This window comes from Mastacembelus armatus, chromosome 5, assembly GCF_900324485.2.
Source record: "Mastacembelus armatus chromosome 5, fMasArm1.2, whole genome shotgun sequence".
Classification (NCBI taxonomy): Eukaryota; Metazoa; Chordata; class Actinopteri; order Synbranchiformes; family Mastacembelidae; genus Mastacembelus; species Mastacembelus armatus.
Window position 1 is genome coordinate 8867071 of NC_046637.1, and position 13553 is coordinate 8880623.

Here is a 13553-nt window from a genome sequence, read left to right on the forward strand (position 1 = left end):
TCTGGGAGGAAGCATTCATGATTACACAGGGATTTGGGTCCAGTATCATTTTGTCAGCCAGAGAGTTAAAATTATCTGTTGTCTTTTAAAACTATTCAAATTTATATTGGATATTATTTTAGAAAACCTTTATTACATTTTAACTGGTTTGCCCATGTGAAAGTTCTGCTTTGGCTTATCCCATATTGATTTTATTAAAAATAAATAAATAAATGGTAAAATAAACATCATCTTAACTCACTGGAAATTGACTTTGTCTATTTGGAATCTTGTTTCAAAGATCCCAGATGTCAGTACTCTGCATCTCAACAGGTCCTGGAAAAGAAAAGGGTAAGTTAAGTAAATAGGATAGAAAGACAGTAGCAGAGAATATATAGGAAAGGAAGTGAAAGGAAATCAAAAGAGGAGACAGAGAACAAATAGGATATGTAGGTATGTAGTGTGAATTTAGGTGCTAGCTCTTGTATTTAATAAAATGTAAAGTAATGTGACCTTTAAACCTGACTGTTCATAGCATGTAAACTTAAAACGTTCTCTTATTGTAACTAAGGTCGCAGTTAAAAATGATTTAAAATCTAATATCAATGAATAGCAGCACCATACTGAACATAAGTTTATTACAAAGAATCAAATCTGCAACTAATATAGTGCTGAAACAATTAGTTATTTTGATCCATTGGTTAATCAACAGAAAATAATAGGGATTAAATAATTTTTCAAGTAAAAAAACCAAACACTACAAATTACCACTTTTCTTTTTATGTGGTTTACTACTTTTCTTTGCCCAGTGTGACAGCAGATTATATATTTTTGAATTCTTGACTATTCAGTATATAAAAAAAAAAAACTGGTAATTGACTTATTGTTTATTCAATGCAAAAAAGATAACACACAGAGGGTGTTTAAGTGTTAAACATCTCACCTGATCGGTGGGTGTGTAGTCATTCTGCCGGACCACATCAATTCTGTCTAAGAAGCTGCAAAAACAACAGAAAAATACAGCTAGTTAGTGCTCAGCTGCTGTTCCGCAGACACATTATCAAACATACACACAACTAAACAATAATAAACTCACATTTCACAATATCCCAGTAAAAGACATCTATTTCTGTTGACAATGTTTAGCAATCATAGCAAATATACAGTTAATGTTCCTGGTAAAAACAGAACACACACACATTTATATATATATCCTAGTGCATTAGTGAAAGCAGGAGAAAGATGGAGGACATTGGACTTTGAACAGCCACCAGAGGGCGTGTGTTTTCATTCACAGCCAGATCAGAAGCAGCCAGTCTGAGTCACCAGCAGCCGTTTGCTCTGTCAAACCAGAGAAGCCTCGTCAATGGAGCTGCTGTAATAGTACTTGCACAAGAGGCGAGAGGTGTGTGTATGTGTCTGTGCACATCTGTGAGTGGTGGCAGTGTGCATGTGCGTGGGTGGGTATGCAGGCTTGTGGGTATGCAGTGCATTCAGATTAGCCCATTCGCATGTTAATTGTTCCAACGAACTGGCCTACATTGCTGCTGTTCTTCAAGGTGTGTTAGTTTCCCTAATGTTTTCATGATGACTGTATCAGGGTCACTTGCTGAAAAGTGTCCACAAGCAAGAAGTCTGAACTCCAAACAGCGCTCTAGCAGTGAAGAAAGCACCTACAGAAGCCGGACTTCTACACCAGCTACATGTTGAAGCAGCTGCTGCAGCAGATAGTAAATTTTACAAATCATCAATCATAAAACCAGAGTAAACCAGGTTTTTTTTAAAAAAAAAAAACAAAAAACAAAAAAACTCTGAATTACTCAGTCACTGATTTGCTCCTGTAGAAACATCAGTATAGATCCCTCTTGCAAAAGTTAGCCAGTGCTTTGCCTCATGTGTTATTACTATATATATTAAATATAAAAGTCTAATTCAGTTAGCCCCAATACTTAGTAGGCTATTAAAATAACTTGTTTATCTGATCTGTAAATTTAGGAACTACTAGTCATGTCATTTGTAATTAATATTAGCTGCTTATAACTAGTGGCAGAACAAAATCCTTACAAAAAATTATGTCTCAATTGTATTTTTTGGTGTGAGCCCTAAAGGGACTATAACACAATTAGCAGAAAAACATGTCTCTGCTACACACCAGGATGTGTATTTTCACAGTTAATTCCAATGAAGCTTAGCAAAAGTTCAAGCAGAAAGTCAAACTTCATGCACTCATTCGTTACATTCTCCTGTCACTTCTTTCCCATTTCAGGGGAAAGAAGTGACAGGATATTTACATGGATTCTGCCACGACTTCTCAGAGCATCTCCTCACTGTCAAAAACTGTTCTGTTCCCTGGTGCTATCAGCTGTTATTTCGGTATGAGATCAATACATTCCTCTTCCACCCTATAAACTTCCAGTTATCATCAGATCCACTGTCCTTTGACCGATCAAATCAGACGTCCTGCTCCACATCACACCGATCCAGCTTTTCAACCACTGCTCTTCACCATCAAAGCCAGGACCTAGACTCCTTCAGGAGAACTTTCCTGTACATCTCATGGGGTAACTACCCCTTAGACAATATTTCATCAAATACTTTTTTTTTAAAAAACTTTTCTACTGTGCACATTTGTCATAATTCATGCAGTCATTTTAAGCTGTTACCATTAGTCTGCTGAGTGAGTCTTTGCTTTTTAAAAAAATGTTGTGTAAACCCTTTAAAAACTATTAAAATAAAACAATAAAAAAGTAAATCACTGTGATTTAATTAAATTTTGTTGAGTCTTTTAAGGGGTTCCTGTATTATAATTTATTATAATTGACTACAACAACCAATGTCAGAAAAAAAAAATATTGAAATTTTTTGTATATTTAACGTTACATTAAGATGAAGCCAAACTGAACAGATGTAATAATTCACTCTGCAGAAGTCACATATTTAAAGTGAGGTGATTGTTTACTTAGTCAACTACTATCTAAATTGATAACAGGACAAGCTGTGTCAGGGCAGTGTTTCCTACCTCCACTAGTTAACGGGGAAGGTTCCACAAGCTTAAAAGATGTCGGGCTACCTGGTAAAATAGCTGCTAACACAGGCAAATGTACCGATATCCCACCCGGTTTGATTCCTGCACAGTGTGTTTTGACTGACTGATTGACTGACTGCCCCCTTTTACAACTAGAAAGGCAAGACACTTGCTAGTAGCTGCCTCTCAGGACAAAGGCATGTAACCTTCCTCTGATATAACAAGGAATGTGGCAGGCAGGGGTGAAATGTGACAGCAGGGCTGCAGGTAACACACAGAGAGGAATCGGGGGTTGGGTCTGCACAAGCTGCACCACTGGACAGACTGAGGAAAAAGATAGTCAGTCATCCAAATGTATATGCACAAATGCACACCTACACCGAGATTCATCTGAAAAAAAGCAAACAAACAAACAAACAAAAAAAAAAAGCAGTTAAGCAGCCATCCAGTCTGGTACCAACGGCACTCTGCAGGGGAAGAGTATTTGCTCGGTTCAGCCAAGTTACTCATACCATAGGAGAGTCTAACTTCATCCCCCCATAATGTTCCCCTACTAAGCTCTAAAAAACATAAATAATCTGGATGTGCCGGTATCTTCAAGCTATAGTGCTATTGATAACAGAGTTCACATAGCTGCCACCAACATCTGCCAAGGCCAAACTCTTGTTTATCCACAGCTCTGGTCTGAGTTGTTGACACGCCCAGTACAAATACACTGCTCAATTTTTAGCAGTTCTCCTATTAATAGGAGAATCTCGGTGTAGGTGTGCTCCTATTAATAGGAGAACTGCCAATAATAACTATGCCTAGTAAGGCCTAGTAAGTTGAACTAAATAATAGTGACTGCCCCAGTAACAGAGAGGTCTGCAGTGTTATGTATAACCTGTCCGGGTTATTTCGGGGTAGCAGACAGGCTGACTTAAACTCTGGAAATATACAGAGGACACTTGTCTGGTGACTGAAAACAACCCAGTATTTACAAGAAAAGATAAAGTGCTATAATTACTTTGTTTCATTTTACTTTGGTATGACTTTTCTGGTTTTAAGATTCAACAACTGTGTGGAGCATTTATACAGAAATTACAAAAACATAACCTCACTATATGTATGTTTTTAAATATTGTATTTATATTTTTCTGCTTTGTAAATTTAAATTTTAAAATAAACACATCAATTTGGACTTTGAATAATTAAGACCTTACTTGGACTTCCTGAACAACTCAAAAAAATCTGGAAGCTGCAAATGCTACCTTTGCGATTTTCTGCTTTAACTTCTAGAGAGACTCCTTCCTAGAGTGGCTTGCTCTGAAAATACCTGCAGCATTTCACAAGCAGCAACATATTTTAACACTGTCCTCTTGGCATGTATAAAGTCAAAACTGAAAAAAAACCCAAAACAATGGTCAACAGTACTTTCATGTAAGTAAATCTAAGTCTAAGAATTTTTGCTATTGAGCACCAACAAAAAAAAAATCTTCTTCTGAAACGACATAAGAGGCTACAGCATCATCAGTGTACTATCCCAACAAAGGTGATAATACGCCATTAATACATTAATCTTGTTAAAATGGCAGTATTAGGACAAAGGATTAACCAGATTATTAGCAAGTATACAGCTTCAGCTTTAGATAGGACTTACTCTGAACAGTGTTGAATTGTGTGGCCAACACACTTACAGCCGGAGTGGAAAATATCCTGAGTTATTAGCTTCAATGATTTTAATTTATTTAAAAACATAAGCTTAAAAAGATAAACTGATGTCAAAACTGGATATTAACTTTACATGATTTTTTAAAAAGAGTTTGGCCACATCTCTTCTTTATTTAAAATCAAACCATTAAAAGAAAAAAAAAAAAAAAAGAACAAAAAAAACAAGAAATTAAAACTATTACACAAGCCATTTTAAAGAATATCTTTGACATACTTTGACATATAAATAACTGTTTAACATGAAACAAACATAAAACATCTGGGGACCTTTGCCCTGAATACAAAAAGCTTTGCTTATCGGCCACTGCCTGACACACACACATACGAGCTGGCTGCAAGGAGTACGTCCCTAAAAGTGGCTCTTTCCACATCTGCTCAAACCTATTTACGTCGAGCAGGTCTTTGAACTATCAATTCATTTTCATGTTCATATCATTTCCTCTCAAAAGACCGAGATCATCTAAAACAATGCCTTGTTCCGTTACAAAGAAAACAATTAAATTAAATTTTGCAAACTATTAACTCCGGTAAAAATAGCTGGTCAATTAAGCATGGAAAAAGTAAAATTGCTCCTGTCATGTGAATTACCCTAAGCAACAAGTAGGAGTGTTAAAAACAGAAAACACTGTGCATAACATATATCTGTCTACAAAACTATTTTACAATTAACAACTACCAATACCATTTCATTTTTAAAATCAAGATACTTGGGGATTTAAAATGTGGATACATAAACTACTTCATTATGCCCTGAAAATTTCAAGGACTGTGACAAAATAAAATACCTGCTATTGCATAATCTTTCTTCGAGCTCATATGGCATTATACTGAACTGAATTTTAACCTGGAAATTCAAAGCAAAATTTTGAACTTAAGCACTACACATCTGAGAGAACACAATGACTTCAAAAACTTTTTAATTTGTCATGACGGAAATCAATCTCTGCACAAGAGAAAACTGAAGCTTCACAAGCCCCCGAAACCCTAAATCCAGTCAGAACATGGTCTTGGCACTTCCTCAAAGAGGGGAAGAGATTGTGTACGGCCCACAGAGCAGAGAGATTCGAGGGGCTTACTGCTTCTTTGTACGCTGGCGTTTCACATTGCGAGCCGACCAAACCAAAGGCTTCACCAGCCGATCCTTAAACACACACACACACACACACACACACACACACACACCCAAAGAAAGAGAGAGAGAGGAGGAAAGAAAAGAGAGCAAAGGCTGTGTCTGACATTACAGCGCTGCTCCAAAAATAGCTCCCTGGCGCCCTGGCCTCCAGCTTGGTTGTCATGGTGACAGAACCACAGGCGCTATAAATAGACAATCGGCTCCAAATCTTGTGCAACTGGAGTGGGGCCAGAAAGAGGGAGAGACAGACAGAGAGAGAAAATAAAAAAGAAAGGAAAAGAGAGAGACAAAGAAAGGAACGATGCAAGAGGGGGAGAGAAAAAGAGAGAACAACAAAGAGATAGAGAAATGCAGGGAATGGAGTGGGTTAGAGAGCAAGTAGAGGAAGACGTGCACAAAAGACAAAAAAAGAAACAAAGAACAAAAGAACAACAAAGTTAGGAATTAACAACAAACAAGAGGAAAAGAAAGAAAAACAAAGTAACACATTAGGTATAAAATACTCAAAGAAATAAAAAGAAAAAAAGGAAATGAACAAATTTAGGAAAAGAATTAAAGAATGTAAGAACTAGAAAATCTGAATGAATCGAAGCAAAATAAACAATACAATAGGGGTGGAACATAATGATAAATAAAAGGTAAAAAAGTAAGAAAGAAAGGATAAAGAATTGTGGAAATTAAAGAAAGAAAAAGGAAAGGGAAAGAAAAGTAAAGTAAACACAAAACTGGGAACACTGGTAAGTCAAGGAGCAGCTGAACACTGGGAGTGGCACAATTGCTGAATACACACAGCATTTAGAAAATCACAGTGAGATTGCAGTACACAAACGCCGTACACAAACTTTCCCAAAGACATATCCATTCGAGCTTCCCTGAAACGCTTTAAAATGTACCTGAGTCATGCTACAAATCAGCACAGCCAGAGCAATGTGTAGCATCTGCTGCAGACACACACATATGCACATTTTTCAAATACATCTAACCCTACTCAGAAGAACACCACACTAAGTTTTGACTGTACACCCCACCACCCCACAAAAAAAAAAAAATCTCTTTCTTTGCCCGTCCACCCCCCACCCCCCCTTTTCCCTTCACTTCCTCTCTCTCCTCACGATGAGTCAGACTCAATCCCTGCCATTTTCTGTCCCTGCAGAAACACCACTACGCATCACAGAGAGAGGGGAAAGACGGGGAGGAAGGAGACAGAGAGAGGAGAGGGAAAAGGATGCCAGAGAGGCAATTCAGAGGGACTCTGGCACATTATCCAAGCGACCGGATTTCAAAGAACTGAAACATAATAAGCACGGCAGAAACACTGGCCTGGTATTCGTTTTTTCTGTAAAACATAAAAGTGTTTGCCATATGAAGAGTGGAACAGGTCCTTAAATAAGTAACACCAACTACAATGGCATGTGCCTATTTTAATTATCAACTAAAGTGAAAATTCATTTTCTTTACATTAATCAATTAATCATTTTGTTGCCTGTGAAAAATGCCAACTATAATTTGGGGCAGCCCAAGAGGTCTTCAAATGTTTGGTCCAACCAACTGTGTAAAACTCAAAGATATTCTATTTCAAGTTATGTGAGACACAGGAAGGCATGAAATCCTCATGCTTGAGAAGTCAGAACCAGCATTTTACAAAGATTATAACAATTTTTTAATTACGAAAATGGCTGCTGATTAATTTTCTGTCAACTGTTGATTATTTTATTATCAAATACTGTTTTGTTTTTTTAAAATAAAATACAGTGCAAAGCATCAATGCTGTCACGCAAATCAGCGTGTCTATTTCCGTTATTTGGACCCAAACAAAACAGGAAAACCCAGAACTTCATCACAAGCTGAAACCAACAAATGACTGCCATTTCTGCTTGACAAATCACATTTTAATTAAACACTTAGTAAGTTTGGCCAACAGAGTAAGAGGAGATAAAATAAGTCTATGACTGCAGTCTCACCAAGACTTTCCCATTTAGGGACATTTTAAGATGTTTTTAATACCAGATACGTAGAAAGAAAATTACACCTGTTCCATGATCAAACCTGGAGGCACAATAAGTTTATTTAGGCTATATCATGTTTTGTGTGTACTTGGGCCCTAGTAAATCTAAGTCTAATATTCACATTAGCTACATTTTGGTCTCTGTGAATTGTTTAGAGACATATTGGGTGCTAAATGCTCCACTTCCAGCTAGTCACTTACTGTGTCTGTCGTGTTTTTATGCTGGGATTCTGGAGCTGCCATAAAACTTCTGCCTGCTGTGTCCAAAAAGGATGCTAACTTTGTAAGGCTGAACCAAAACAAAAGAGAACCAGGGCATAAAGGTTTTCACTGTCTTTAGCTCACAGAATCTCATGTGTTTCTCAGAGCTGAGGGAGACTGGAAATTATAATTCTCTGTTCTTTCATGTTTAAAAGTGACCCTTTTAATGCCGCACAAAGCACTGCATTATAGATCTTGTGTCCTGTAAAAGTGAAGCTCCCAAGCTATGAAAAGAAATCCATCTAAATATAATTACATTAAATAACTCTGCAATCAAACATACATAGATGCATATAACATTTGGATAATGTGACCCTTTACAATGCATTTCCAAGCCAGACAGTTTGTAAGGTGAAAGGACAAGTTGCATGTGAACAGGCTTCTTTCACACAACAATGTCTACAAATACATAATTGACTGCAACTAGGAAACAATGTCTCATGAGTAGCTGTGTTTTCACAAGTTGGGCCATGTGTTTGCATTTATTTTCTCTGTTTACACTCAAACATTTTTTCTGGTTCTAATTTAAAGGAATATTTTTGACATTTTGGAAAATGTTCTTGTTAGCTTTGCAAAGAGATATATAAGAAAATTCATACCAGTGTCACAATTGAATGGCAAATATGCAGGTACAGCCACTTAGCTTATCCAAAAGACTAATATCTATTATATTAACATTTTTAGCAGCGCATTTAATAACTCAATGAAAATATACTCAGATTCTTCTTAGGATCTGAGAAATGACAGACAACTGGGAGGACTGGACAAATATTTTATAAAGTTTATAAATCTGTGATCTTCATACTGAAAACTGAGACAAAACAAACCCATCACCTTAGTCCGGTTAGGGGACACAGTGGCGCTGTTTGGACCTTGTAAGTGAATTGCCTACAGTTACAGCAGCACTGACTGAACTCAGCTCATCTACATATAATCAAGGACAACGACATCCTCGCAAACAAAAACCATATAGGGTGTCAGGAAGCGTTAAACAGCAGCAGATACAAAAACAATATATAGGAGCATGACAGAGCAAAAAATGAAGCTTTGGTGACTTCCTTCACCATTTTTTTTCTTTTATCATAATATGAACCGTATAATATCATTTTTTTAAATATCTTTTTTGGAAAGGGTGAGGCGGGGGCTATATGGGGTAGCCCCGACTTTTCCCGCGTTGATCAAGAGCTGACATTTTCATTTAATGCTAACAACCTTCATCAATAATGCTGAAGTTGTCTCTCTCCTAACACACTCGCTCATTCTTTCTCCTTCTGCAGCCTGCCTGAGTTAAAAATAGCTCTCCCCTCTCTCTTTCTCTGCTTCTCCGTTTACATAAGCACACAGAGGGGGGAGGGGAGCACTTCCGGTCTGGCCACCCAGCCCAGCATCTGATCCATAACACTGGGGCTGCTGGGTGTGGGGGAGAGGAGAAGAGAGGACAGGGGAGGAGAGGAGAGGAAAGAGGAGAGGAGAGATCCCGCAATGCAGGGAAGCCCCGTCTTTCTCCATTTCAGTCTGTCTCTTTAGTCCTTTCTCTCAATCCCCTGTCTCTCCTTTAGCTTGTGACTCTTTCTGTCCACAGTCACATTTTATACAAGGCACGGTTTTTACGATCATCTTAGAGCCTCTAATGATACCCTACCTCCCCCCTAAAAACATGCGGCACCCCATACACAAACAAAACACACCTGTAGCCATGCATGCAATTTAAGTCACAAGGACAAACAAAAAGAACATTTACTCAAGGACTATGATTTTAATGCAATCTAAGGGTGCTTTCTATTTAATACTTATGATACACTACATCTAAGGGGCACATATTCTAATTTGCACCCCACTATATAGTTTTTCTAGGGAAGATTTTATACAGAAATGCATCTAGATGGGGCCCCTTTGTCATGTATTAGATGTTATCTACATTTCCCCCTTGAGTAGAGTGAACTTCACTCTTAGCTTCAGATAGGTGCATTGAAATACACAGTCCAAAGACGTACAACTTTCAAGTATTCCACAAAAAAAACAAAAAAACAAAAACAGAAAAGTCCAAATTATAACTGTAAATTTGTGGATCAGAGCCTTGTTTTTCACTGCCTCTCTCTCTCTCTCTCTCTGTGTGCCACTAATCAACTCATGACCACTCAGATTTATCTAGTTACCTTTATGGCAGGGCTCAAACTCTTAGGTTAGGAAACACTAGAGTCTAGTGTTTGATTAGTCTAGTGACTAGTCTAAACAACGTAATCTTCAATAAAAGGATCTGCAATGATTAGCTGATTTATTGATAAACAGAAAAATTTATTTTTGTTCTGTAATTTGTTTTGATAATGAATGAATCATTTCAGACATTTTTAAGAAAAACTAGTGAAATACGCAACAGTTCCAGCTCCTCAAATGGCACAATTTGCAGCTTCTCTCTGTCATTTAAGGCACTCGACATTATCTTTGGGTTTGGTACTTCTGATCTGACAAAACAGGACACTTAGGGCTCTAAGAAGCTGCAACCAAACAATTAATGGATTGAATGAAAAAGTAAATCAGTACTCAAAACCATTGTTAATTTCAATCCTAATACGCTCCTTTGGCCAGATATGACAGTAAACATCAGTGTTAAAACTCTAATAATGCAATATCAGTTATAGGCTTTTTTTTTTTTTTTTGCAGTACTTGCAATTTCCCCAGTACATTTTTCCTGCTAATACTTCTTTACTTTGACTTATGACAAGAAAGAGTTTGAATGAAGGACTTTTAATTAGTTTTAATTGTCCTAAATTGATTTATTCTTGTGACTATGTACAGTGTGTTGAGACTTTTTTGAAATACACTATAAATAAATGAAATTGATGTTTTATATGTAAAATGTGAAAATCATTTTCACATTGCCGTTTTGCTACTTTTGTCACAAAAAAAAAAATCCTCGGACAACTTCATATAGGCGTATTGTCACACAGCACACAATGTACATAAAGGCACATGTACACATGGAAGAGATACAACAAGCCTTCATTCTCCAACAACTGTGGCTTCATGTGACCACTGCATGCCTTACAGTGGAGGCAGGCCTGACTGATCAAAATGTAGATAAGAAAAAAAAAAAAGAAAAGAAAAAGCATTTGATACAGAGAAGGCAGGGCTGGGCAGAGAAGGCTCGGGAAGCAGAAGGTTTAAAAGAGAAAAAACAAAAAATCTCAGTATGTGCCACAAATAATTTAGATAAACAAAACACTGACTATAAAATCATTAAAGAATCTATGGGATAAGAGCACAATATCAGCGGCTGTCACTAGCCACACACTCATCAGCTACCAAGTCAGTTTCTTAGTTCCCAACTGACCTGCAGCCTAATGACACAGGGTAACTTATTTGCAAACACACAATGTGAAAACAAGCACCAGAAAATCTGGAAGGATAAGCCTGGTGATGATATCTAGCTACCCTGACAAAAACCCCATGGGAAACTACTAATGATCACAATGTGCATTCTGAACGGTAGGTTGCGAGTATATATATGTATGTATAGAAGTCAAAGAGAAAAAAAGGAAACATTTCTTTTGCAAGCCCCTAGAAAAATATTTAATTACACATATATGCAAAGTGATGAATCTAAGAGACTTACTACTGTGCGCAGTCAATGAGTTGATATTCATTGGACCTTTCCCAGCAAGCGCGCACACCCTCGTCCTGCCAGAGGATCTTTGCATGGTCATAAAACTCCTGGAAAGAGAAAGAGGGCTTTGGATCAGCAACGTACCACACCTCTAAATAACTGCAAGTCAAGTCTCTTGCTTTGGCTCCGGAATAAAGATATCACAAAAAGATGTGGAGGAAAAGTACCCAGTGTGTGTGAAAACAACAGGAATCTTTATGAGAAATAGCAATTCAAAGTCGGAATGAAACATCATACAAAAGGTCATTCTTATATTTTATATATATTTTCTACATTTTCCACAAAAAAAAAAAAACAAAAAAAAAAACAAACTACTGTAGAAACTGAACAATCACTTTAGTCATTTTTTGAATAAGATGCCAAATGTGAGCAAATTCAAGCAGCTTTGGGTGTTGATCTGTTAGTTAGAGAAACAAGACATCTGAAGATAACAAAAAAGGCTGTTGTAACGTATAACAAGCATTTCTTTATTATTTCATACAGGCAAGACAAATCTGATTAATTGGGGGAAAAAAACAGATAATAAAGAAAAAAAATCCATTAAAAGTTTCTTCATAATTAGCATTCCGCATGCAAAAAAATGATCCATTTCATACATTAGTAGATAATAAAATAAAAATGGGTCCAAACAAACAAAAAAAAAACAAAACATGGTACTTTTTGCAGACCCTCTGCCCCTTACAAGTGTATTTCTCATCAGTGTTTCGATGTGGGAAAACATTTAAGGACAGATGGCGGGAGGCAGTGATACTCCCTAACTTAGTTTGGAGTGTAAGCCTGGCTCAGAGAGGAGCAGCAGATGAGCGGGCTCTGACAGAGGCAGGAAACAGAACAGTTCACAGAGTTCAAAAAAAAAATGGAGAGCTTTGTACTGACACAAGGCTTGGCTGTCACTACATAGGGGCCTATGTCTTCACTACAATCTTTAGATGGTCACATACAAGGACAAATAAGCCATTATGAGCCAGAAAGTTAAACTGTATACTCTTAAAAATACTTAATTGAGCTGAGACTAAGCAAGGGTTTGCAGTGACCATCAAATACTCTTGAGATAGACACGTGAACAGGACAAGGTAGCACTTAAGGTCCATGTGTAACTACAAGTGTTTAAGAGTGTGCAGCCATGCTAGAAGTTGTGACAGGCTGTACTATGGCATGGTGAAAATCTAGAAAATAATGAAGTAAGTAAAAAAAAAAAAAAAAAACTTCATATGCAGACATCAAAAGCTATCTGTATTTTCTAGAAACAAAACCTCTTGATTAGACAGAAAACATGCTACATTGAGTCATTTATTTTACATCTGTTATATGGAAATGCTGTATGTATGTGTGTAAATTTTGCAGTCTAGTGTTTTGTCATATTAGTTTGAAACACAAAACAATAGAATTTCCAGTGACTGAAATCTAAAGGTAAACAAGAAATTCAATAATTATGAAGCACAGGCCTCAATCATATCAATATTTACCCATTATCAAGTGGATCTAAAATAAATGACAGAATTCATGGCAATTTAAATGTCTATGAAACTGAAGAATGCAGATGCTTAGTTTTCATCATATATACTACATCAAAACATCATTTACTAGTTACTGTATATTTTAAAAACTCAACCAGGCACATAACAACTGTAGCAACTAATGCTTTTCACTTGCCTTATAATTAAAATGTATACATTTTGGTCTTTCTTTGAAAGCCTGTCTTTCTTTCTATTAAAGCATTTTTGTAGAATCAAGAATGTTTAAAGAAAGATGGTGTAATCACTGTACTGTACTGAAC

The 13553-nt window shown here is 36.8% G+C and overlaps 1 protein-coding gene across 1 annotated transcript in view; it reads right to left on the minus strand.

The window, feature by feature from the left end:
- The window catches only part of LOC113130371 (guanine nucleotide-binding protein G(s) subunit alpha-like), a 29429-nt gene that overhangs the window by 6340 nt on the left and 9536 nt on the right, over window positions 1-13553 (minus strand). The window contains exons 5-7 of the mRNA XM_026306942.1: window positions 11726-11823; window positions 923-977; window positions 242-315 (exon numbers count right to left, since the gene is read on the minus strand). Of these exons, the coding sequence (XP_026162727.1) occupies window positions 242-315; window positions 923-977; window positions 11726-11823 (227 nt within the window). The remainder of the gene's footprint in view (window positions 1-241; window positions 316-922; window positions 978-11725; window positions 11824-13553) is intronic.